We start from the raw sequence: 27,697 nt of genomic DNA on the forward strand, positions 1-27,697 counted from the left end.
TAAATTGAGTAAAAGTGCTTGCTTTTCAAGTGAATCTGAGCCAGTATCGTCTCCCAACAACAACATCAGCTGCTCTCCATCTCCAGAGTTCAGCCCGGTTCTCTGGAAAGGTGTAAAAAAAGTTACCTCCAAGTCACCTTCTCCCAAACTCAGGAAGAAATCCTTAAAGTCTAAAGAAGAGGTACTGACTCCATCGCCTTTAACCTCCTCTTCTCCACCAGAAGAAACTCCGAATGCAAAGGCTGCATGTATCCCCTACAAGCACTGCAGCCCGCTCAGTACAGTGAGCCAGACTTCAGGACTGACTGAGCTCAGTCACTCTGCACAGAACATACCAGATCCAGGTGAGTCCCACTCTTCTAGACATGTATCATTGTTTGTGTTTTAGTTGGTATCATCTTTAGTAACAATCCTTTTTTTTAGGTGCTTATGAAATCTTCTGTGTCTTTTCCCATCATGTCTTACCATAGCTTTGTTTGTCCTGTCATACTGTAGCGTTGTTTGTCTTATCCCTCCCCAGGAACAGATAGACTTATGAGTTCAGTGTGTGTTCTCCCACCTCACCCGTCCGCGATGAGTGCCGCTCGGAAGTTGGCTCTGGCTCTGGCTGAAACTGCCCACAAGGCCAGCTGTGGCTCCCAAAGAAGAGCTCACCTTCCATCACAACCCTCCCAGAGACAGCAATCTGCTCACGTCCATAAGAAACCACTCAGGCCCTCTGTTCTCGACCTTAAAGTTCACCCTGAAGACTATGGAAGCCCTCGTGTCTCCCAGCGGCAGAAATCAGCGCAAAGTCCTACAGAGCACCTCTTCTGCCCTCACACTGTGCATTTCTCACCAGGACACCTTTGTTTAGAGCAGGCCCCTGATGAACAGGAGAGTGTGTGTAATTTCACACCAAATGTCAGCCCCCTTGGATCAGGGAGCCTCTATGATGACAGCGTGGAAAGAAGAAACCAAAGGAAGGAACAGTTCGGAGACGATACACAACCCACATTTCAGAGCATTGGCGTATCAACACCAACTCAGCCCGTCTGCTTTGTTCCTAGCCCATTACCTTCTCCCGTGTATGTCAACCCCGACTCCACCGAAGAAGTCTTAAACTTCCGTGCTGTTTTGGCTGAGACCTCTATGCCTGCCTCAGTTGAGAACATCTTTCCGCGCCCGAAACCCTCCTCAGCTCAAGGCTACAGCCCGGACAGACCTCTGGGCGTGGTCGAGTCAACCTATTCGGTTTACAGTCATCCTCACTGGCACGACCACCGGCCAGTTGAAGCAGCCCAAATCTCTGCATTGCCTGATGCCGTGCCGCCTTACATTTCAGGCCCAAAAATCGAGTACAGGAAATCCTCTGAAGGTCACCTCAGCGGTTTGGTTTTGAAGCAAAACATGTCCCCTCAATATAGACGCTACCATAAACACGAGCTCCATCATTGTGACTGCAACCGGCCACAGGACGAGTGGAACAGGTCAAAAGATATGAGAGTAGGCCATCCAGGCATCCGTAGGGCTCGCTCCTTCCACTCCCCGGACATCCTCTGTCACATTGATCAAAGAGTGAGCAAGAAAGCACCTTATCAGAGACTAATTCAGACAGGCATTCACCCTGTTCGGCTGCAGTTAGAGGACCGGGGAGCGGGACCTCATCACAGTGTCTTCTCATATTTTAACCCAATGGATGGAACACACTATTATGCAGAGCCAAGCCCGCAAAGAGGTAATCCACGAAGTAGGTCTGTGAGACATTCACCTTCTTATGACTCACCACACAACCTCCCTACTGTGGACAGGGACTTTTGCCAAGAGCACAGGGACATTACAGTTTACAAAGCTCAAGACACAGACCTGCTCAGTCAACCAACCAAGCACATCAGCAAGTCTGGACAAAAGAGTAAAGGTCTGGCCGTGTCTCCGTCTGAGATTCCTAGCTCGTCCAATGACACAATAGGCATTATGCACACAAGAAGTAAATCGGATCCAGGAAATGTGTGTCTCCTTTTCACACACAGAGGAGAAAGTCAAAATGCTGTTGTTTCAACATCACCAACTTCCCCAAGGTCCCTACAAGCAGATGCTGAGGACACCAGGCAGCTGACTGGTCGTCAGTCAAGTGTGGAGTTCGGACCGTTGCAGCAAATTCAGATCAAAAACACCTCACAGCGGACAAAACTTGACAGAAATCTATCAGTAACAGAAGATGATGGTCAAAAACTGAAACAAATCAAGTACAGAGGTGGAAGCCATACACCAGGACCCGACCAGGGGGAGTCTGTGCTAACAAAAGCAGTCTACAGCTACTCTGGTGTGGTGAAGCCCAGCATCCTCAGGCGATCCACGCGTTCACAGAGCACCAGAGAACGTCACTTCCATCATTACCATCCCAAGTCTCCTCTGGATCCTGAACATCCAGGGTCCTTCTCCTCTCAGCACCACAGAAGGACTCAGAGCACTAAAGTCAGACCCACTCACTCTGACCACATGAAGGAGTATTACGTGAGGCCTGGTAAATCTGTGGGTGAGTATTCTCCTGGCCAGGGCATCAAGTCTCCACACGGACACAAACTGCTCTCTAAGGTTTTGGGCCAAGATGGCATGTGTTCAGCCGCACCTCGATCAGGGGCCGGATTCTATGAGGGATTCTGAACTTTTTTTTTATTATTTAACTGATTCTACTTTAGGGCCAAAGGAGATAAGAACATGTTTCATTTGTCCTTTGCCTTTACCCTCTGGATCTGCTAAAGGGAAGGCAAGGCATTTATTTTGACTCACACTAAAGTTGTACTGTGTAGTTAGTGCTTGATGAGGCATAAAAGTACTACTAATGCTGCTTCGTATTTTGCAATTACCTTCCAAGAACACTCGAGGGAACAAATCCAGAGGTGTTTTATCTTGTTGTTTTTGGAGTGTTGTTACAGGATGATGACGCTCATTCCTCTGGACCATAGGAACCTTCTGGTACTATTAGCAGCTGGCAGATACTGAAGTAAAACTGTACTAAACAGTATGTCCAGACATTGATACAGCACTCCTGCCGTCTACCTGCTTCAGACAACACCGACCAGGTAGAACTGATCTAATTTGATCCATGTTTACAGTGACATACAGTATGTGGTCTAAATAACATGGAGCAGATGATCATTTATAACATGTGCCATGTTTTTAGCTATTTGTAATTTGGATGTCACTAAGACTGACTCATATTTGGTCTGAGTCGGTGCCTTGCGTTTTAAGGAGTGCCAAGGACAAATTCTTAGCCTAGTTCTGGCAAACATTCCCAGGTCATGAGTCAGATTTTTTTTAAATCTATAACAGCTACTTTATTTATTTGGTTTGTGGGATATGGTTAGGTCAAGAAAAAACAAGCAGCCGATTAACAACAACCATTTGCCATAAAGTCTTGGTCATTGGTACCAAAAACTAAGCAGGAGTTTATCAAATGCCAAATGTCTGTTTATACAGTTTTTTCTAGTCTAGCGTTTCTAGCACACATTTGTCACCACTTGCTGCTAGGTAGCAACATGGGCTCTGAAAACTGGTTCAAATGTTACCTGGTCTGTCTACTAAACAACAGATTCAGTTCTCAGCTGGTAAAAAAGAACTTTATGGTTGAAAATGTTGTTGTTATTTTATTGCCTACAACCTGGACCTCAGCTATCTATAAGTGTGTGCAGGTGACTCCAACAATGTTACATTATTTAAATACGTGATACACTAATACTGCCCTTCATTTTTGCATTACCGAGGTATAGAGTAGCTTTGAGATGCACTAATTATTTCAGGTTACGTAAAACTCCTCTCCTTTGATAACCCTCACATCCCCCCAGCTAATTCTGCCAACAGCAGCAACATTTTCTTCTCTATTTTAATCATTTACTTGCAAGAATATTGTCACTATTTGTCTGTGGCTATCGTTTGAGTCAACCAAAAGCTAACAGGCTAACCTGCAACAGAAGAGCATTAAACAACGGAAAAAAGAGACACAGGCAAAACCTATCTTCATGACCGACCAATTTATACTGTACACTTACAGTCCCTGGATATTCTTACTAACTTTGATTCTCCTCTGGTTTTTGTCTCTTTTTTACGACAATTTTGTGTAGTCAAACGCGAAAAAGGACAAGCTATAGCTAGTGCTCGCTCAAATCACTTTTGAGAAGAAACACTGACGTTTTCACTGTAATTCCTACTGTAATTGTAGTCTTAACCTCTAGGAAAACATTTTTTCACACACTATTATAATTTCTTGGATGACCCATTAAAATGAAACACGTTTGAGTCATTGACCACAGAGTGACTGACAAAAACCACAAATCACCATCAACAATGTGAAGACAGTTTTGCTGTCAGTCGTTACACTGAAATGTGGTCACTGGATTAAACTTAAAACCAGTGACCACAGCCTAATAACTTTTGTGGTGATACTTATGGCAATTTTGCACTTGAAACCCCCCACCCTCCACATTCCCCCGCGCCTTTTATTTGAATGTGTACAGTATGGAGTATGGTTAGATGAATACTTTTTCCTTGCAGTGGTTGTGCAGTGAACGTCTGCTCGATGCTTTTCAAAGTCAACTAGTTTTTATTTTTTCAAGTTAGCTCCTGCATTAATGACCTCAGAGGTCATTCCAGCGTTTTTGAAATGGAACAACAATTTTGCAACAATGCAACATAATTATCTATATTTTGACCGCATTGCAATAACAATCCTTTATTTCTGTACCAAATACCACTTTCAAGCTTCTTCTGGTCCAGATACTGGATATTTGTAACCTGGTCAGTAGGGATGTAACGTGATGCGTCATGAATCCATTAAAAATGTATACCAATTCATGACTTTGCATCCATTGAAATAAAAAATGAATCACGCATCAAGGCTTGAGGAGTAGGCTGGTTTATCTCAAAAAGTCACTACACTCTAGTACAGTAGGGGGCGGTACGCGCCTAAAAACATTGGTTGTGACCATCTTTTAATCCAAGATTGCCTAAATGACAATGACAGGACTATTTCAGTTGGTAATGGTATTTTTAATTTGGTAGTTTTTTCAAATGAAGATGTATTTGATAATTTGTCTGGATCTCATTTTCTTTAAAAAATAGTGTGATAAAATCCAGTCGTAAACAAAAACGTCACAAATCATATTGTATTGTTATAGTTACATCCCTACTGGTCAGTGTTCTTACACTTTATTGTCATACAGAAGTGCCTAGTCTGACCTCCTCATTGGTCAGAAGTCTTCTTTGGAGCCCAGACTTTAAACATAGTTTGGTTTACTGCCTCTGTGACGCCAACCAGTGGTTGCCAGGAGAACAAAGCTCACCTGGTGTGCATACCTACTATTTTGTCAGTGGGTTGCTGAAAAGTAGTACCTTTTTAGTGAGAACAGTTTGGGTGCTGATAGTCTCAGAATCCTGCAGTACAGATACTTGAATGGTTTTTTTTCCTTGTTTTCATTTTGAGGTTAAGACGGTTTGGAAATGCTTAAGGCTTGAAAAAATAAGACTTTGTGGTACTTGCTTTAGTTTGTGTTGTGGAGATTAAGTTCACAATATTACTGACCTGAAACAAGACCAGGTGATATTTCAACATTTAAATTAGTTTTTTTGAATCAACAGTAAGAGTTTAATATTTCTGTAAGAGAATATCAGTGATAGGCATTTAAAAAATAAATATATATACATATATACAGATTTACATTTTTTTAACACATGTTAAATCTAAATGAGGGATTAGAATCTAAAGTCAGCACTTTTAAGTACATATAGGATTGTGTATATTTGAGAGGTATTTTATTTGTATAAATCTCACCTCACAGCTACGACGTGCCAACATACTGTACGTTTGTTTTATATCAAGTCTGCGCAGACTTCAACAAGCACTTTCAAATGGTATTTTCTGTGTAAAAGTTGGTGGAGCCTTTACAATATATATATTCTATTTTTCATTCTTAACGCATCGCGCTCATTTTCCACTAGATATAATAAAGTATAACCCTGACAATGAGTGATATAACTGTCAAGTAACTGTGACAAAATAGTCTTGTGATCAACGCAGAACAGCAAAGTAAAACAGATAATGATGTAATGATGTAAAAAAAAAGTGTATTTTGTACAGAAATGACCAAAAATCTTGTTTTTCTTTGTCTGCATTTCAATCAACTTGGTGTTTTAAAGGATACTTCATGTTTTACTAATGAAATGTATTTTAAATGCAATCGTGTGTATGATGAGATAAAGTGGTCCATGTATTATTTTAGTGACAAATAAAGATATATTGTCAATGATTGTTGTGTTTGTCAACATCTGGTGTGTTGAACGGGAATCTAAGATTCAGTGAATAATACTCAAAAGTATTTTTGTAACTTGACTTCATAATGTGTGCGGTCTAACCTATTAGTCTTACTGCAATGTTAGCTGTGAATCAGACAGTAGATACAAAAAGTACAGTGAATGCACAATAATACAGTTTCTGAATTTCCTTATGAAGTTACGATATAAGTTAGAATCCTTGCCTTTACATTTGTCAACTGCTAACATTAGCATCAGACCAGACAGTAGATGCACAAGATACAAAAAGTACAGTGAATGAACAATAATACAATTTCTGAATTGCCTTATGAAGTTATGATATAAGTTAGAATCCTTGCCTTTACAGTAAAGGGGTTGCAGGTTCAACACCTGTACATGTGTGCATGTGTTTTCTCCAGATACTCACCATTCCTCCCACAGCCCAGATAAAGCTCTGCGATGGACGAACCTGCCTTCGACTGTTGACTGCTGGGATCGGCTCCAGGCCAGATAAAGCTCTGGACGAACCTGCCTTGGACTGTTGACTGCTGGGATCGGCTCCAGCTCCTCAGACCCTGCAGAGGATTGAGGAGTAGCAAATCAATGAATGAAGTTAGGAAACCTCTGCACAACAGTTTGGGTCAAGAGGGTGGGCCACCGAGGGTCAGCCCTTACCCTGAATCAGGTACATATGCAGCTCACATTCCTCCTGTTTTTACAGACAGAGCTGGTTCTCCAGGAGCCTCAGGATGACTCAACCTGCTGATCACCACAGTCTTTATTACGGGAGAAGCAATCATTTATAGTAAACTGTTCCTGGAGGACATTATAAACCAAATTAAACAGCTCGTAATTGCCGTTTAAAACAGTCATCGATGTTTCTTTTTAATTCTGTCTAGGGTTAGAACCATGATATAAAACATCACTCAGCTCCATCTAGCAAATGCAAGGCTGCGAACTCGTATCCATTCATGTAACAAGATGATGAAGCGGGAAATTGAGGGACTCGGTGATGCCTTGTTCCCTGCTCTTGCTCTCAGGGGCTGACAGAGTTGACCTCCGGGCGGTGATGTGAATTTTGTGAACAGATGGGAGTTTCGGAGACATCAGGGCAGTTGTTGCCTGGTTCTGGGTGTTTGGGGTGGGGGACGAGCGGGAGAAGGAGGGGTAACTCAGTTGCTGTGGAGACTGAAGAAACAGAAAGTAACAGCATGACCCCAATCAAGTCAAACAAGGTGACTCTCTCGTGTGTAATATCCTAATATTTGACTAAATGATATTCTGTCTAATTAATAAACTTACACAGTAACTGAACAGTGACTACTGTATTACTAATTACACTCTGGAGATGCAAAAACAAATGTGAAGTCTTAGATGTTATTGTTAGCTGTCTAATAAATGTAACGTTTTAACCTAACAAATTATTTTTACAACGTTAGAATTGCAGTCATAATGTTTATCATAAAAAGAAATGCGAGTTACTGGATTCTGCTATGAGAATTTCTATGTTGACTACCAGCCACTAGAGGGCACTGTAAAGCTATAGAATGGTCAACCCAAGCTGCATTCTCGGGACGTGGAATTTTGAGCCACGCATTTTCTATTCTTTATATTCTATCAAATATCCTGTTGTAGTTTCCACACAGTATTATAACACAATGAGTATTATATTAAAAACTGTAATTGAAATGATACCCAACAAGTTCAGAAAACCCCGCGAACAGCTGAATAAGAGATATCAGTTCAAATGAGTTTCTCTGAGGCACAAATTCCACTCAAAACAGTTGTTAAAGAAACAACAGTAGTTAGTTAAATGTCAGTTACAGTAAAATGATAAAAGCTAAAACTTAAACGATCGCATTAATAATTAAATGACAACAACTTACCACTAGAAGAAACTGTGAAAACTTCACCTTTTCTTCTTTTTTATTTGTAAAAATGTTGTTAACAGATGCAAAACGTGTGGACACACAGGAAACCTACTCCACATACGAAAGAAGTGATTCGGAAAATAATTATAATAATAAAACAACATTTGAAACAGAACTTGTTTTCCCAGGTTGCAACGAACAACTTTTATCCAGTACAAAAACCAATTATTTATAAAACAAGTCATGTACAGAGACACATTTAACTTTTGAAAAGTGAACCGTAAATGAAGTCACGTCCTAACGTCACTGAATACCAAAAACATTTGCTTGTGAAGAGACAGGATTGTTACTGACACAACTGTACAGACAGATTAACAAATCTAGTGTTCTCTCTCTGTGTGAACTAGTTCTATGCAAAATATTTAACGTCCACCAAAGCAGTGCACCCTAATATTAACAAAACACATTCACATATACAATGCAGAAGTAAAATGAAAAACAAAACATATACATCCTTGTGATTTACATACTCATCTGCAAGTAGAAGTACTACAGTAAATACTCGGGGCCTCATACTGTAACTGCACTCTACCTGAGATGCAAAATAATAAAAGAACACAACTAATTATTAGTGATCTCCGATAATATCGGCCGACCGATATTATCGGCCTGATATTAGTTTATTATGTAATATCTGTTAGAAACGTTATGGGTTTTACCTCCGATAGAAAAAAACAACCCAATAACGCAATGCCTGGGTTTTGCCAAATGATGTGTCCTAAAAATAGTTTGGGGGACAAGCGGCTGTATATTAAAGTAAAAGTCACTAGATGGCAGCATTTAAGCTCATTTAATTAATCTCCTGCTCTGTGGTTTGTACAGATAAATAAATAATTATTACCAGGTCTATATTGGTATCGACTGATATATGAATTGGAAATTAAGTGTTTGGAAAATATCAGTATATCGGAAATCGGCCAAAAGTTAATATCGGACATCCCTATTAATTATGTTTATCAACCTGAGAATGTGAACACAAAACACACTGAAGTATTGAAACACGTATTAGAGCTGGGGTTTGGACAAAAACACTTCCAATAGAAACAAATATACAGGGCTTTCATGTTTACATTACCATGACAACAACATCTTTTCACTTGCTGTTGCTCTCCGATCAAATTGTCCTCAGTACCTTAGAAGTTCAAATAAATAACAAAAAAAAACCAAAAAAAAAGATTTGGAACTAAATTAATATTTTTTTTACCACAAGAATGAGAAAGAAATACAAAACCTGGCCTTGATTCTTGAATCACCATCAGCCTTCAAGCAGATATAGAAATGTAGTGAAATCATATTCACTTTGTCCTTTCATTAATTTTTTTTATTTTATTTTATCAAGGTCTCCGGTCATATTTGTAGATATTTTGTAAATAGAAGCAACAATTTGGTCATAAAGAAGTAAACAGAAGAATCTCTGATGGTTGTTATTAAACTCTGGAAGCAGAAACGTCGGAGCTGCTAATGTTTCTGGTTCCGTTTAGATCGAGCTCTTTTACGACACAGAACAAAGCCGTTCATCAAAACAACAGAACAATAGAAATAATGAATGGATGTTAAAACAAGTCTCTATGTTTTATACATATATCTATGTAGCAGTCAGTGTTAAGGTGACGTTTAATATTGGTCTTATCACTGGAGTTTGGAGGATTTTCTGGTCTGTGAAAATGTCCATTTATTTTTTATTAGTATTTGTGCTCCAAAAAGGGGCGGAGCTCTCGCTGTTAAAACAACTTAAAACAAAGACCTGTTGTTTACTAGTAGTTCAAAGGTTCTATTCCGGAGGTTTACTGTTACTTCTGGTCTAGGTTCATCCATCACACACTTTTAAATAAAAAGGAAATTGAGAAAGGAAAGAAACGACCGCCAGGTCCAACGTTAACAGGTGTATGCAGCGCCACCATCAGTTATCAGATAAAAAGGCACTAAATTAGGTCCTTTGCTGTTTTCATTTCTGATGAGGAGGAGGATTTAAGGCAGGAGTTTTACATAAAGATTTTTCAGATATTAGTAATGCAGGAATTATAATGAACGTGTAGCTTCTGTAACCACATGACCAGTTACTGTAAAACATCCAAGGACTGGTGTGAATAATGTGGAAAAAACATGGCTGCAGAAAATGGGTCTAAATGTTTACCAAACTAAACCTGCAAGACTTCAGGATTATGACTAAAAACCTTTGTGAATTTGAATTTTTAGGACAATAAAAATCAAAGAAAAAAGGAAAAAAGTAATTATTTAATTAGTCTCCAGAGCCACTGCTTTCCGGTTTGTTTTGCTTCTAAATGTATGTATTGGTTCTTTAAGAGAATATTTCCCTTTTCTGACTGAAATTAGAGAAAACTTTTTAAAAAAATGCTTGTTGTTTTTTTCATCCCCACTAAAATTAGTGACAACTTTTAAAAAATGCTTGTTGTTTTTTTCATCCCGTCTACGATGAGATCCACCTCCTAACACGACAGTCGTCACTCACTGTTAACATCACAGATTAATGCCTTGAACTTGAAGGTGTGTCTCGGTCTGTGTCGGTGTCGTGTGTGGATGAGTTGACCTCTGGTCACTGTCAGCCAACTGTGGCCAACACAGAAGCCATTCAAACCTAATATGAACAGAACTCTCACAAAACACACCTCTGTTCTTATTGGTCCCTAAGTACTGTTGTCAGTCATACGGACCTTATTGGTCCCTAAGTACTGTTGTCAGGAAGAATAAAAAAAAAAAAAAATCAAGAATATTTGGGCCAACATAACCCGAGTTGTCAGGTTAAATTAAATTTGATTTGTAAAGCCCGAATTCACAAACACATTTTGCTTTGATGGACCTTAGAACTGCCATAGAAAAACTACACTGTAACCTGAGTACAGTCTGACCAGATCTAAAACGGTCCAACAGTCGGAGGTGTTGTCCCAACAGATCAGTAAATCCAGTCTGATTCAGTACAGACTGGGTTGGATTTCATTCACAGCCACATTCGTCTGACTTTAACGTGAACCTGACGACATCTTTATCCAAAGCAGACCTTTTCAATATGTTTCTCAGAGAGACGCAGGTTGAGTCCAGCTGTCCACATGTCTGTCCTCCACGTCCCTCTCACTGCCGTTCATCACGTCTTCCTCCACAAATGTAAAGGCCACGTTGGCAAAATGTGTTTTCATTTGGGTTTTACAGATAAAAAGAACATGACCTCAGGCAAATGTTAAGAAACTTACCGTAAATACTCTAAAAAAAGGTGACATTTTGCAAAGGATCTAATAAAGTGCAAGACACCGAATGGAAATTCAACTCACGTGAAAGGAGAATAAAACGAAAACGCGAACAAGGCACAGAACTGTCTGTAGGAGAAAACTGTACAGAACAGGCCTCAGCAGGCAGACCCTCCCTCTACTCCCCTTCACCGCCAACCGACCTCGGTTGACCGTGATGTTCCTAAAGCAGCACCATCACCAGCACCACTCCCACCTGTCCCTTTGGTCCGTCCTCTTTAGATGTAATACTCCTTCTTCTCGTCTGTGTTGCTGTGTCCCCCCTCTGCGTTGATGATGGCAGTGTCTGCGTCCACCGCGTCGTCCGCACCTTTGGCTTCATGTGTGAAGTAAGTTCCTGCAAACGCAGTCAAACATCAATGTCATCAGTTTAAGATTAACAACAAGGTTAGAGTCTGGTCCAGGTTCAGTCTGGTGTAGCTTCTAGCTACCTTGTTATCTAACGAATGTGTCAAACTCAAGGAGCGGGGGCCAAGTGCGGCCCGCATGAGCTTAAAAAGCATTTCATAAAGTATACGCAGCAAAGTTTGCTAACCTGATAAAAACATTTAACACATTTTTTTATTACAGCATCAATTGCAAAAACATGTATTAATAATACTGTAATTAATAAGATAAACAGTATTGCTGATGTGGCTCCTGGTGAATATTAGTTTGACGCACCTGATCTAAAATGTCCAGAATGTAATAATTACATACCTCTGTACTCTCTTAAACTGAACAATATCACCAACTGTTAAATATTAATTTTCATACAATAACTGATTTGTAATTTCACCTCCATCATCCCTTCGCTCGTACTGTAGAAATGCTCCACATTAACTTTACCTTTGTGTCTAGCGAAGTATCGACCCAGGATGATGAGAGTGCAGAGGATTACAAACATCACCACTGCGACTACTCCGCCGATCACTGCGTGGTCAATCTTTGGCGTCGCCCCCTTGCCGGCTCTAGAGTCTAAAAATTAGACAAAATAATGCAAAAAAAAAAACCAAAACTGTTGTCAGCGAACCACACAGAGACACACACCACAGGATACTTTGGACAGAGAAGAAGAATCAAAGACCAAGGTCACAGTGAAACCACCGTCTGGACGAATGTCCGTTAGTTTAACTCGATCATCAGTCGACAGCATGCACAGAAACACACGTCAAACACAGAAAGGTGTCTGAAGGGGACAGGACTGGGGACATACAGTACCTTGCACGTTGACAGGGTTGGTGGTGGGAGTGGGGAGAGTAGTGGGAGCATCTAGACAAAAAAGTAGAACAAAAATAAAGAACATATACAGGAAATAACGGAAGACAAAAGAAAAGGTGAAGAGACAGATGTGCTATAAAAAAGACAAAAACAAAAACACTCCAGCAGAGATGTGTGTTCAAGTCGCTTCGAGAATCTCTTCTACAGATCAGGCGGGTTCTGCTGAACTACACTTTAGTTGTTGGATACTCTCACCCAGTGGCTGTGAAGGACTGTGAACAGGAGGTGACATTTGTGATGTAGAGCTGTGTGTCATCAACAAAGAGGTTTTGTAGGTCAGCAGCATATACAGAAGGTTTAAAACCTCCTTGACCTACAGTGTTTGACGGTTATGTCGCCATCTCCCATAAATGAAATTCATTTCGCACGGGAAACAGTTGGCGAGCTGAGTGGACGAGTAAGTCGTCATTTCCGACTTAGACTTATGTCGTGCCGTACGAACGGAATTCCGCCATAATCCAAGACGCCCAGTACTGCGTTAGCCGTTAGCCTCATGGCATCTTACTATTCTTTGACTCATTAGCTTTGGCATTAACACACAGAAATGTACCGTAAACGTAGAGGATGTAGTCTTCGTAGGCCTCTCCCACAGCGTTAGATGCTATGCAGCGATAGGTTCCATTGAAGGACTTGTTAAGGTTCTCGATGTAGAGATCAGAGCCAGTGACCACAGCATGAGACGGAACGTCTTTGTCCACCCGCAGCCAGTTGATCTCATGTGGACTGGAGAGAAAGAACACACACATCAACAGACGCCCGTCACTGCAGTGGGAGATGTTCAAAGACAGAACATGAAACACTTTCACTGTCAATGTCACCGGCTTTTCATATTCTAGTGGAACAAGAGCAGAAGAATTTGCTGTATTTGTATGTGTGCTGAAACATCATTTCTGTTCACGTTGTTTAAATGTCCGAGTTCTTGTTATACTTGCAGAAATTCTAGCAGCAACACATTAATGTTCACAATGTTGAAACAGGGAAAAACAGCATATTTACCGTTCATTGTGCCACATTTATTTTGATTAGTAAATTCTTCTAGTATTTTCCAAGCAGCAGATGCATGTCTTAACACCATCTGTTAATAGGTTGACATGTGAGTCATTTTTATTTGATATAATTTGCTAAAATTCAATAGTTTTTGCTTCGGTCCAACATGTAATAACTAGACAAATATTTGGTCTCATTTGCTGAGCCTCGCAGCAGAATGTGTGGTGTTAATCCAAGTCACTAAAACAAAGTTTAAGTCAAAGTTCAGCTCCAATTATAGACAAGTTTAAATTCTTAGGGATTTAAGTTTGAGATCCATCAGATTTACTGGAAGGCTGAAGTACTAGGAGATACTCCAGGTACATGTGCACTTTAGCCCTGTGGCGTCTCAACACTGGAGGAGCAGATTTTTATTCCTCAAAGGAAGGAGCTTTATTTCACCCTAGAAACTTGAATCGTTGTAAAGTCGGTCTTCTGCATGGCCATCGGGGTACACAGCAGAATGACTGGCATATGGATGCAAAGTAAATCAATCAGTAGAAGTACTCACTGAGGCTTTCCTTCAGCAATGCACATTAAATCTAAATTGTCGCCTTCTCTGGTCAAACCTTCAGGATACGTCACCACGATCTTCACTTCTGGTTTATCTGAAAAAAAGAGAGAATTTATATAAATCCATAGTAATAATCCTAAAGAACACAACATTTGGAAACCAATTTAGAATTCCTCAGAGAGAGTCTAATTTTATAACTTTAACTGCAGACACATTCATCCATGTTATAAGATCATTTTCATTTTATTTCTAATTTTAAAACTCTTTAGTCCATGAGACAAACATGTTTTGAGAATGTGGACCACACAAATCAACTGGCTGGACTTGACTAACTATCAGGGAGAGTTTCTTCACTCACATAGCACTTCCAAGTATTTATGAGCGACTAGTTCCTTCACAGCCGGGTGGTCAACGATGCAGTCCACAAGTACCCCGTCATCCTCCTTGGTAACAGGGAATTTGACGCTGCTGGTGACAGTGAACGTCCTGTCACTCATCTCTTCAAATGTCGTCTCCCCTGGAGGAAAGACATGACTCAAATCAAAGGAGGCTTTTTACAGCTTTATGACTAAATAACAGACAACCCACTTCTTCTTTTCTCAGCTTTAATCTTTAATAAGGAAGCATAAACACCTGTCTGTGGATCGACTGGGGACAGAGATGCTGTCTTACAAAAAACCATCTATGAGTCTTATACCTTTTTTTAAATACATTTTTGAACTCTGATTTACATTTGCTGACATCAGGTCCTGGTTAGAGAGGAAGGACAGGACTTGAGACCTCCATAGTTTTTCTGCATACCTATCAGTTCTTCATCTCCTTTAATCCACCTGATGGATGCTGCTGGTTTACTGCCCACGGCCATGCAGGTGAGCTCCGTCTCATTCCCTTCACTGACCACGTTCTCACGGCTTTCAATGAGGGGACTGCCTGGTGGGACTGAGACCAGAGAGAAATCAGGACAGCACCAGGGGACATCTCAGACCCAGCCACCAGCTGCAAGACACCAGGGGACATCCACATCATCATCAACATCAAGAGCCATCTCAGACCCAGCCACCAGCTGCAAGAGCCTCTTTACTAGGGTTGGGAGTGATATGCACAGCTCAATGCAACCGATCAAAAGAATCAAAAGTCAACTAAAGAAAAAAGTACCCACTCACTACAGTCAGAGCACTAAGGAACATAAAAAAATAATATTATATCGGCTAATGTTCCCTTTCAGATGTGTGCACATTGTTAGTAACGTTTGGATATTGAATTCACCTCCTCCCTCCCTCCAGCCCTAACTCATAACTCTGGGGTGTCCTGAGGCTCAAAGGCTGGAAATTAGCAGCAGCAGAATCAGCTAACAATACTGCTAACAGTTCAAAGAGAGCGCTAATGCTTTTAAAGCTCCTTTCCTTCAACAACCTCAGGCTAAAACCCCACGTTTGGACCTCAATTTAAAACAAGAACCACCATGTTGGAAACCTAGACAAGCAATCTCTTCTCAATTTTTACAATGACGAATGTTTCCTCTGAGATTTATTAGGTACTGTCGTCCATGGTTAGAACAGGGGTTCTCAAACATTGGACACCTACAATAACCTACTGCCAAATATATATATATATGCATATATATATAAATATATATATACAGGACTGTCTCAGAAAATTAGAATATTGTGATAAAGTTCATTATTTTCTTTAATGCAATTAAAAAAACAAAAATGCCATACATCCTGGATTCATTACAAATCAACTGAAATATTGCAAGCCTTTTATTATTTTAATATTGCTGATTATGGCTTAGAGCTTGAGAAAACTCAAAAATCCTATCTCAAAAAATTAGAATATCACCAAAAAGTATACCAGTGGGCTAGTCAACCAATCATTGTATACTTTAGGACAAATAAAAAATAGATTATATTCCCTTTTTTTTAGCATTTTTTCTTATCTTCTCTAAAGTTTTCTGAGGAACTTTTAAAACCAATGGTTAAGCTTACTGCTAACAATCTTTATAAAATACCAAAAATAACTGAGTAAGTGAGCTGGTCCAAAAGGCTTAGCTTCCCCTCAACTCTACAGTCGTCAGAGAAATTGCTATCATTCGGAGCATGTTGAGTGCAGACACGTCGAACTGTGGTTTATTTCAAAAACCCTTTCAACTAATCCAGATTTTGCCTAAGAAGTCAAACTGACAACTTCAGCAACTGCTTCCAGCCCCTTCTAAAAGCTGTCAATCCCCCTCCAGGACGTCTGTGTGTATAATCAAGCTCAACTAGAGTTCTTTTTCTCCAAAGCATCAATGTTTGGCAGAGCTGGAGCAGCCCAGCTGCTGAAACAACAGCCTGATCCGTCAGGTCGAGGAGGGGGAGAGTCGCTACAGTGAGGCGGAAGAACAGCGGTTGTACATGTGAGGGCATGTGATAAGTGTGTGATGGTGAACCCACCCAGAACAGTGATGTCGGCGTAGGCTTCCTGAGGAGGATCAGTGTACAGCTGGCAGACGTAGCGTCCTTCATCAGAGAGCGACACGTTGGACAGCGACACCCGCAGCTCGTTGTCAGAGAAATTCACCAGCTGGAAACGGCTGTCTTTCAGAGCTGAGAGGGAGACCAGTGAGACAGAGAGAGTGGAGCAAAACAAAAAACAAAAAAAGATGGGGGAAATGGAAAGAGGTAGAGAGGAATAGAGGAGATAAAGTAAGTCAAACCGAGTGGTCAGAATGAAATGAAGCATAAAATAAAAGGCAGGACTGTAAAATGAAACCACATCAAGACCAGGATGGGTTCACATACTGCAAAAAAAAAATACTACAATCAAGTATCTATACAAACAATAGTATATACCAGCATAGTATCTTTTGTACACATCATTTAAATAATAGAAAAATGACACAATAAACCACAATAAAACACATTTATACCTGCTGTTAATTAGTTTGTTATTTGTCCTGATGTCCTTGAACTGTCCACCTGAGGGCAGTCACTATGCTCACACGTGCCCTAGCATATAAATAAAATCTGAAATCATATTCACGATACAACACAAACACAGGTGCCTGAACTGTTGGAGTAGAAAAACACTAATCTTCAGGAATTACATTCTAACAATCATTTATGGTCACAGTGGGAGAGAGGCAGGTGTCGTGTACCAACATGGACCACTGGCTCAGGAATTAAAACAAAAACAAACTGTATAAACCTGAAGAACAACAGCTGCAGTGATGACAAACAACCTTTAACATTTGTTTCATATCTGCAGCACAGCATCCACTACATTGAACTGGAGTTTCAACACAGTGCAGCAGTGAGGAAGACTCTGGCCTGCTGAGAGATGATCTAGTAGAGGATGAGACTCTGTGTCTGGGAGTTCATGGGATTTGAATATGTTATTTCTAAGTTTCTGACTTTTGCTTTTTTTTTCTTGGACGTTCCCTTAAGATGTTCCGCCCATTCTTACATGGCTTCATTCCACAGCCTCACTGCTGCTCCCTGCTGCTCAGCCTCCATCTGCTCTGCTCATCTGGATTATTCATTAGTCATGACTGGGGGGGACATTTATTAATTTGGTCCCAGATATTCAAGCAGTACCAAACAAAACTGGGAGAAGAAGAAAACAAAAACAAGTTATGATTATAAACAGAAGTGAGGACGACTTCACCCAGACTGGAGAGGAAGCGTCCAGCTAACTGACTAGAGGCAGCATTGGCCTGTGAGGTTACACACCAATAGATATCCTTCATCTGGGCAATGATAAAACTAGCTTCATGATTGGTCGAAGTGGTCGAACCCCAGAGTTTGTTGTTGTTGTTGTGGTCGCCAACAGGTCATTTTTATTTGGTGAAGCAACAAACAACAACAAAATCAAAAATGATGGAGTAGAAAGAAACACACTCCAGGGGTCACTGTCTCCACTCACTCCAGACTGGACTGTTACACAGCGGTGAAACCAACTCAGGGCACCTGGTGTTATGGCTGGTCGTTTCTTTTTATTTGCTGTGTTTGTGGGCTGCACCTTTGGAGGCTGTTCTCTGCAGACACGCGTCCATCCTTGGTTAACGACACCCTGAGACGACTCTGTCCCATTCTGTTCACAGCATGGAGACTACCAACTAGTTACTTTAATAAAGACCTCAACTCCTATCTAGTTTTTTCTTTATGGCAAAGTCGAAGCCAAACCGAATTGCTTATCAATTACAGAGTAAATCTTATTGTTTAATTTTATGGACTTACCACAAGTCATTAAATTTAATTCTTTGCAACTGAACTTAAACGAGGGTCCTAAAATTGAACAGGGGGGCCGGGTGAGAAGCAGATAGATGAAGTGTCCATGTGAACTAAGATAAATGACATGTAAAAGTCATGCAAAAAAGTTAAAATCCTTTTCTACGCCATCTATTGGGTAAACATGGGTATTGCAGGGAAAAGGCAGAAGTACTGTATAATGATAATATAAATAAATTATATAATTTGGAAATGTTTGTCGGGCCCAATTAAAAGCTGAACGGGCCTGGTCTAGCTTCTACTGACTGGTAGTAGATCGGTTTATTTATTTTTAATCACCCTTTCACCCTTTACTGTTTGTTTAAACCTTAATGATCAACTGAATAACAGTGGGTACTCAGTACATCTCAGGTACACTAATGTTATGACCAAATGATATTCTGTTATTATTCACCATTTGACTTGTACTGAAACTCACGTTGTCAGTGGAAAAACACTGAAACAACCAGCCTGACCTGATGTGTGCTAGCCAGTGATGGGAAATCTACTCATCATCGTTTCTCAGGTTCCTAGAAGGCCTTGAAAAGTGTATCCACATACTCCCTGTGTCTGAGTTACTGTGAGGCCAGATAATCTCACAGGTGGCGATTGTACTGAGGCCAACGTGCACTCATATTCACAACAACACACAAAAAACCAGCACACTACGCTGGTTGCTTGGTTCTCTGTTGGTGCTCTCTGTAAGACCCGCGCCCCGGAGCTTCATTAAAGCTTCGACAACAACGTTCAATGAATTCTCCAATAAACTCTTTAAAATGAACAACGTTGTTCGTTTGACAGTACCTCAGATACAGTCATACATTTGTCATAACACAAACACCTGAACTGTAGGATTCTGTGTACAGGTACCTGTGAGTATGCACATATTAAGCAGTACAAGGCCATGGTTGACACTCACGTCTGACGTCTCTGAAGTAGATGGTCTGCCTGTTTGGGTTGAGCAGCTGAATGACAGAGTCGTCATTGTTCCTCACTCTGCAGCTGATGGTGGCCGTCTCTCCCTCGATAACTGACACGTTGTCAGTTGCCAAGTTCTGACTTTCAACTTCACAACACAGACAAGAAACAATGTCAATGACATCTTGATGGACGGGCATTACATTAGTCACAAATCAGACTGTAAGATTTCATTATCCAAACCTGACATCTGACTGGAGCAAAAATGACAACAACTCCACACAAAAACATGATTGTGCAGAGTAATAATATAACAACAAATGTTGGCCACTGTGTTTTGACATTAGCGAGCCTTTTCTGGCTAAAGCTAAGATGTGTAACTGCTTTATTTCCCTCCCACCAATTGTCATTTTTCCCATCCAAAAACAGAACAGACAAAGGAGCAGGGAAATTCAAGGGCTGTTAAAGGATGTCAAACAATTTAATATGATTAACCACAGAGTAGATGTGGATTAATCGTGATTCTTGATGATTGTAATTAATCATGACTAATTAAGATAAATCAATATACCTAAGTATGAAAAGAAAATGTAATTTCTGTGCTGAATTTCTATTGCCCATCAGCATCCTAGCTGTCGCCATTGTTGCTTCAGACAGATCTAATACTAACACAAAACAGCCATGCTCTGCCAGAAAAGAAGAAGGAAAATTAATCTTTGTCACCATAGATGTGTCTTTATCTGACAGATGAAAAAATGAAAGGATTTATAACAGGCGTGTCCACACAGACTCAAAGTAAACATCCAAGTTGAAAACCTCAGTTCTCAGAAGTAAAATGCATTTCATTATTTTTTGTGGAGTTAGAATGAGAGCTGACAGGAAAGCTAACATGATTTAGAGAGCGTCAGTGCAGTCTAAATTTAAATGGCTTTCTAATGAGTATCACTGCTCAGACCTGTCTGCTCAGATAAATGGCTGATTTCATTCTACTCTGCCTGAGCTCAGACTCAGACTCAGGAAACCAACAAAGAAAAACCACCAGACATGATCTAAAATGTTAAATATTAAAAAAAAAAACAACTTTCGATCCACTCATGCCCCTGTCCTGCTGAGACTGAATAATAATAATAATAATAAACTCCAAATTTTGGCCAAATTTGTGATAAAGCTAATATAGGCTCAATATTAAATTATTAGGCATATGAGTATATTTTTTTGACAATTTTTACTGCAATATGTTTTACCATATATTACTACAATTTTTTTCTAGTATTTCTTACCACCTTTTAGTTGGCAAAAATCCACAACAATTGTTTGTTTGTATAAAAAAATCATGTTGAAATTAGATCACATTAGAATTTGTATTCTTCATTCACATGAAAATAAATGTCACATTAAAAGGCAGTTACAAAACGGTGACATTAAATGTGATCTAATTTCATTACATTAAAAGGCAGTTACAAAACGGTGACCAAAGGAGTTCTCTGTTCCTGAACGGGGAAACCGACTACAGTCACTTCAGTTAATATGCACAGAGGAGCAGAGCACACTACAGTAGGCAGCCAGTCAACAGAGAGGAGCAAACTCCTGTGGGGGAACAGCAGGAAGATGAAGGAGAGTGAGTACCTGTCACTGTTTCAGTCGCTCCTGAGGGGTGAAGCCAAGGTGAGACAGGAGGAAACAGAAAAAGAAAAACAGAGCAGAAAAGTATGTTAGGATGTACATTAATTAGGAACTCATGAAAGTACAGTTCTCTGTGAAGTTCGCGCTATAAGTGTTGGAGAATCTGACACTGATATTAATAAATTACAAAAATAGAACTCCTATTAGTACATTTTAAAAACCACCCAATACGTTTAATCATCATGTATAATACAGTACTATACAGCCAGGGGTTCCAGAACTTTTCCATGCTAAGATTCCCCCAAGAACAATTTGTTTCTGGCCGGGGACAATGCTAAAGAAAATATGTAAAGAAATATTAACGTTAAGATTTGTTACCTTTATTGACTATTCAATAATTATTACATTTGTTTATTATGAAAAAAACTCTGACATTGTCAAAAAGCTTTTGTGCTAGCTAGATGCATGCTAACTTGAGGAGCAGAGCAGCTTGATAACAGGCCAGGTCTACACTGCTTATGAAAAATTGCAGCTGTCACACGAGGTAGGTGCGACCCCCAGGGGGCACTGGCACCCCACTTTGAAAAATGTTGTTGAATCTACAGAGAAAAGTAGGGATAAAATGACAACACAACTAAAACTATATATATATGTATATAAAAATGAAAACCAGAAATAGCAACAGAAAAAGTCTGAACATAAAAAACAAGCTTAGTCACAGGAAGCGTGACTCGTTGATCAGGACTGGGTTCAATGCCCAGCATGGCAAAAATCAATATAAGACTGAAAGATAAATTGCCAATTCATGCAAGTGCACACTGAGCTGAGATCATACATCTTCTGTGTAAAGCATCAAACCCATTAAAAAACAACCACCTCCACCAGCAACAAGCCATGGATTATTAAATAACCCACCGCGGCGAGAAAAATGACCTCACTCAAGGTGCTGCTGAGAGTGCCCACTGCTCCCCAAGGATGGGTTCAATGTGTCCAATGATAAAAAAAAGCTGCTTCTTATTTTTCTAAAAAGGACTTCCTCCTCTTGGAATAGATCTTAGGATCAATACTGTCAAAAGAGGGCGCCGTACCTGCAGTACAAAGTGGAAGTTATGAGGTGCCAGCACTGCAGTGATGTCATGTCATGGCTGTCACTCTCCTAAAACAGCGCTGATTGAAAGATTACTGGAGGGAAATGTCTGCAGTAGCATTCATGCAGGCATCAGTCAATGGCTGACGATGATGAAAGGGTTTGATAAAGACGGAAAATTATGTCCTCCTTGTCCCCTCACCTTTTCTATTCTATTCTTGTTTTCTGGCAGATTTTTATTAAATATAGTAATAATGTTATACTTTACACTGAAAACGTGAACTGAAACAGAGTTGCTGGATTTAGTCATTTGTGAAATCTGTTTTGTGTCTAAAAATCTTGGACAAAAAGAGGAAGAAAAGAAACCTCAGGGTCTGGACGCTAATGCTTTTTTATGGTGTGAAATTATCTCAAATGAAACATGGTTCTAGAAAACAAAATTAAAGCAAATATAAGTATTAATCTGATATATTCCCCCTGGGATTTGATCAAATCTATTGATCTGTGTTGTTACAGTCCAGCTCTGGCTGTTTCTGCTCAGTGATGGCAGCAGGCTAACACTAATGAGACAACATTTTTCTTCAGCGAGAGAGAGAGAGAGAGAGCGTTCTTTCAGAAGAAAAGAAACTCGTGCTCATGACCTGCAGTGTGTTGCCTAACAACTGTGTGCAATAACGCTGCTTTCAAGCACGCAACAATGATGAACACTGGAACTCGTACGGTTCCTTTTGATATGACAGAGGTGAAGGCGAACTTCATATTCTTGATATTTTTGGATTTTTTTTTGTGTCATGGTTTTTTTGTTCTCAGTTTCCACTGTGCTATTACCTCATCAAAAGAAAGGGTGGATTTCAAACCTTCTTCTTTTTGATGGAATGGAACAAAAAACTGGACTGTGCTTTATAAAACATGTGCAAAGAATTTTAAGAATGATGTTGGCAGCAATGCACTGTTGTTATGAAACATCAAGATTTTAATTTGAAGACAAATTTAAAGTTAGTTTAACAGATTTCTCCTTTAGAAGAGACAGATTTGTCAGACCTTCCTCGACAAAGACTTCAGATAAATACTTTGCATCAACATATGGATAATATTTTAAATGGTGAATTCTAAAATGATTTTACTGTGGATGAATGAAAATGATGACTGGTGGAGATAAATCCATAATTCTTAAATATGACAGATGCATTTTCTATTCCTGTATATTGCTGTTATGAACAGGCGTCACTAAATTTACTGTAATCACAGTCGTGCCATTCACATCACCAGACCTTCAATTAATCCTACAGTTTTTCATCTGTCTCTCTGTGCATGTAAATGGAAATTATAGACACCTTTTCCCCTTTTGTCTGGAAATGTATTCATTGTCTTTCTTTGAAGGTCTGAACATCGTTTGAATGCAATTAAAAGCATGAAGGTCAGTTTGATCAGAAATAGAATCCTTAAAAAATAAAAATATAAAAAAAAGAGGTCTTACTGTGGGAAAAAAAGAGAACTGAGCCTCATCTTCGAGACGTTCAAATTTACATTTCACTTTGATGGCTTTTTCCCACTGCAGCATTTCAAGTCGACACAGCAGGGGGCATCGCAATCCGACTGCAAAAAGAAAACCTTTGAACTCCTAAGTCTGTTAGCTGTAGTTTCTGGCACTGATGTCATTAAATGAGGATCAAGTTCTGTGTCTGGTTTTGTTTCCTGCTCCTTGAAGGAAAATAACAAAACACTAAGACAGTCTCTGACCCACTGTCTACCATAGAACTATTCTTACATTTAAATCAACAACACTATAAAGAAACCCCAGCTGGGAAAGGCACCGTACAAGGGAATCAGAAGGGAAAATACCATACAGTGTTATTCCTAGGGCAGATCCCTGCTCCACTCTTCAGTAATAGCAAATGAACAGCATTCTAACAGCATCCCATCTGCTGCAGTACCAAGTACAAAACACATCATTCATCCAAATCAAATACCTTCATAAGAACTACAAAAACAGTGTATTACAGTGTATCAGTGTAAATACCATGTCAACTGTTGATCATCCAGAATCAGACTAAAACCACACAGACTCTCAGGGTAGATGTGGTTGGCAAGAGTAGTAAATCCCCCCGCCATTATTTCCCATCAACACTCAGCAAGGAAACGGCCATGTGTTACACTGATACCTGTCACCTTTATTTTTGGCAAGGTGATGATTAACATGGACTGCAGTATGCCAAGTACACAAGTAACTCAAATTGTGATATCCTATTTACCATAATTGTTCTGGCAACATGTTATTGCTGATTTTCAGGCCCAGGCTCCAGATGACCACACATCTCCCAGCTGTGAAGAATCCAACATCAACACGCGGTCATTCCAGTGTTGATAACGTTTTGTCCATGTTTGAAATGAAAACTGATAATGTCCAACTACTCAGCAGCGACCAGTTCTCAAGTTTGAAACCCAACTAGATTTTCAGCATTGGCACATCACACCGATGTGGCCTCAAGCTGCGGCCAGAGCTGTGAGATGGATGGGAACATTAGGCAAAGCCATTTGTGCGTCTGCCCCCAAAGATTTCATTCCATGGATACAGCAGTGTGACATACTACTGCAAAACAGAACGAACACAGAACTCCACCATACCATGGGAATCTAACCCACAACTTCACATAAGACCGAGGCAACATATGACAGTGATACAGTGAGGTTTCCTCAGGTCAAACAAAACTAACTGAATTTATCATATATATATTGGTGTTTGTATTTTTGTGCTTTATTATAATAAATGTAGGTCAATGATTTCTTGACACATCAATCAATAAAAAGCTTGACGAGTATATTTAAACATTTATATGTATTCTGCTGTGAAATAACATTGTTATTTTGTAACAATACCTTTTTTTAAACTTCTAGAGTTTTTCAGGGTTGTTTTATTTTTTTCAATGCATTCCTTTTCTGCTCTGGTTGGCAAAAACCACATTTCTCTTTTGTGTGTTTGGCATACGATGTTTGATGTGGTACCGTTTCTGCTCAGGAGGAACTGCTCAACCAGTACAACTAGAAGCGCTTAGGGGTAGCTGAAGTAGCGTGCTCATGGCTGTGGTCTAGGGACTGCTGTGAAGGGTACAGAAATAGTACGTAGTTGTTTCGTCAGCACCGCTAGAGAATACTGACAGTTGGCAGGGGCTTTTTGTTAATGGTCTCTGGGCAAATGACATCTTGGAACAAAGCCTGGCTAATACAGTACCGACTTGTAAAGTGCAGAAAAACAGTTTGATTGACCATAAAAGAAAAAGAGCCATAGAACAAAATCACAATTAGCAACCAGTCGGTTTACCACTCATTAGTAGATAGTGAAAGTCTGTTTCCTGAACACATTAAATGTTTGCCATTTGTTTACTACTTTCTTTTGCTCAGCCATAAAGTCTCCAAAAACAGTTATCTTTGTTTTTTTCATTTTCTTTATCAGCCTCTCCTGATATCTGGTTTAATATGTCTATTTGTGAGTTAACACACAAATATATACAGACAAAAAAAGAACAAAAGCATTTTGACAATGTTGGTGTTGTGGTGATAATACAGTCTATTATATACCTGCTGTTCCAGGAACGAGTTTGAAAACTGAGTGTCTTTCCTTTGCCTTTTCTAAGGATAAAACCACTGACTTTATATTTAATGTTTTTCACCATGTGACAATTTTTAATCCATCTCCAACATTCTTTGCTCAGTATCCACTCTTACTTCTTAGAACAGCCATCTTTACCACATTTCAAACTGAATTATACCCCTCTTGCTTTATGCATAAACTACAGGAAGAAGAACGTAAACAGGAAAAAACTGAAAAAAAGAAACAAGGGGAAAAAAAACACAAATATTTGGTACAAACACCACTGATGGTGACACACAGTCACAGACTACCCACAGACATACGCAACGCTTGCATCAGCAGAACTGCTCAGAGACAGACAGGAGACGTGTTATCACAGCAGGAAGGTGGTTATCTGAGATAAGATATGTCTGCTCTTCAAAAATATATCTCTTCCATTTCAATCCACATGTTATCTGTGGGTAACACCTGAGATGTTTGACACTTTCTCCCCAATGTCCTTTTTTACACCCAGAGCTTGGTTTCCTATGTATTCAGAGTCTGATAATGTTGGTTAAACTGGTTTTTGCTGCTGCTGCAGGATGTTGTTTTTTTAATCATTCAACAATGAATGATTCACCAACACAACATAAACACTGCATATCACCCTGAAAAATCTGATGAAAAGTTCCTCAACAGAAACGGCCGTGACGTCCCTTTGAGCGTCTATTAATCATGTCAAACCCCACTGAACTGCCTTCTGCTTTGAACGTCCTACACCCCCCCATCCTCAGCACAGGGGGCAAAGACAGAAAACATTTTGTTCACATTGTATTTCATTATTTTAACATAAACGCGTTTGTGCTGTCCAAAACGTCAAAAAATGCACAGAAGATCTGCTGTTAACAATGAATTTTCCAATAAAGTCAATGTAGTTTGCCCGGGCACAGTAACTCAGACTATGGAAACTCTATCCTTGGCCAAAGATCTTCCACCAGCTGCCTGACCAACATGAGCTGAGACAGGGGTAAACATTAGCAGCTTGCCTGGAAACATAATGCTGATGAAGACAGCCTTGATGGCTTACAATGAGCTCCAACATCCAGCACAAATAACGAAATCCATACTTAACCAGATGGGTTCCACTCGATCAGCCCGGGTCCGAGAATCTTTATCCCCTCTCTCTGACGTTTCTGCCAGAAACTCTAATTAACACTTATCTTTAGTTGAGGACATGAAGACTAGCAAGAACAACATAATGTTTTGTCCAAATCCAGCTCTAGCTGTTGTGATGTGTTGGACGCCAAGTCATTACACATGTAGAGTAGTTGACAAGTTAGAAATGAAGCTGCTAAAGTTAAGGTTGTGGATTTACGTCCCAGGCTTTAATAGAAGGCTAATAGCAGAAAATGTGGAAGTAAAACGATAGCAAAATCGGTTTAGTCCATCTAACATCGATGTGAGGTTAATTCCACAGGTAACAACATTATAACCCATTATAAAAGTCACAAATACGATAACTTAATGTCAGTACCGCTACTGTAATGTGGCACCGTTTCTTCCTACTAAAGCAAAACTGATCTAATTCTCATCTCAGAATATTGAGGAATGTTATCCAGATTTGAGTGAAGTCTCCTGCCTTCTGAATTCATCACCATCTGTTCAACAGGGCTGTTTTTAGACTTGCTGAACAGACAATAGTGTATTCTTCAGCACAAGCAATTGTCACAGTCAAACATAACTGTTAAACAGGTTTTATGCCGAAACCGAACTAATCACTCGTCTTAGAAAGAACTTACTCAGAAAGAAAAACAGAAAACATACTCAATTAGCAGACATAATGAACCTTTTAATCTATGACTGTTAAACAGCCAAGTCCAACTCAGGGGCCTAGCTATGGAAGTTTAAAACAGCATTTATCTAACGGTGAATGTGAACTACTTGTCACTGTGACAGCACACCACTGCACACACAA

At 39.8% G+C, this 27,697-nt stretch overlaps 2 protein-coding genes across 3 annotated transcripts in view; one reads left to right on the plus strand and one right to left on the minus strand.

Moving 5' to 3' along the window:
- The window catches only part of LOC103378322 (rho GTPase-activating protein 32-like), a 20,656-nt gene extending 14,374 nt beyond the window's left edge, over positions 1 to 6,282 (plus strand). Inside the window, 2 exon segments of the mRNA XM_025054793.1 lie at positions 1 to 344; positions 521 to 6,282. The exon segment at positions 1 to 344 is cut by the window's left edge and continues 17 nt beyond it. Coding sequence (XP_024910561.1) covers positions 1 to 344; positions 521 to 2,643 — 2,467 coding nt within the window. The 3' untranslated portion in view covers positions 2,644 to 6,282.
- A 4,315-nt stretch (positions 6,283 to 10,597) lies between these two features.
- Positions 10,598 to 27,697, minus strand: part of LOC103378323 (cell adhesion molecule 1-like) — a 37,985-nt gene continuing 20,885 nt past the window's right edge. The window contains exons 2-12 of one of the 2 annotated variants that reach the window (XM_008309497.3): positions 21,071 to 21,091; positions 19,446 to 19,592; positions 16,712 to 16,864; positions 15,078 to 15,215; positions 14,635 to 14,793; positions 14,274 to 14,370; positions 13,287 to 13,459; positions 12,677 to 12,727; positions 12,305 to 12,433; positions 10,889 to 11,813; positions 10,598 to 10,850 (exon numbers count right to left, since the gene is read on the minus strand). In XM_008309497.3, coding sequence (XP_008307719.2) covers positions 11,695 to 11,813; positions 12,305 to 12,433; positions 12,677 to 12,727; positions 13,287 to 13,459; positions 14,274 to 14,370; positions 14,635 to 14,793; positions 15,078 to 15,215; positions 16,712 to 16,864; positions 19,446 to 19,592; positions 21,071 to 21,091 — 1,187 coding nt within the window. In that variant the 3' untranslated portion in view covers positions 10,598 to 10,850; positions 10,889 to 11,694. The remainder of the gene's footprint in view (positions 10,851 to 10,888; positions 11,814 to 12,304; positions 12,434 to 12,676; positions 12,728 to 13,286; positions 13,460 to 14,273; positions 14,371 to 14,634; positions 14,794 to 15,077; positions 15,216 to 16,711; positions 16,865 to 19,445; positions 19,593 to 21,070; positions 21,092 to 27,697) is intronic. The other variant, XM_017032255.2, reaches the window with a different exon arrangement.

This window comes from Cynoglossus semilaevis, chromosome 4, assembly GCF_000523025.1.
Source record: "Cynoglossus semilaevis isolate Cse_v1.0 chromosome 4, Cse_v1.0, whole genome shotgun sequence".
In the NCBI taxonomy this organism is placed as follows: Eukaryota; Metazoa; Chordata; class Actinopteri; order Pleuronectiformes; family Cynoglossidae; genus Cynoglossus; species Cynoglossus semilaevis.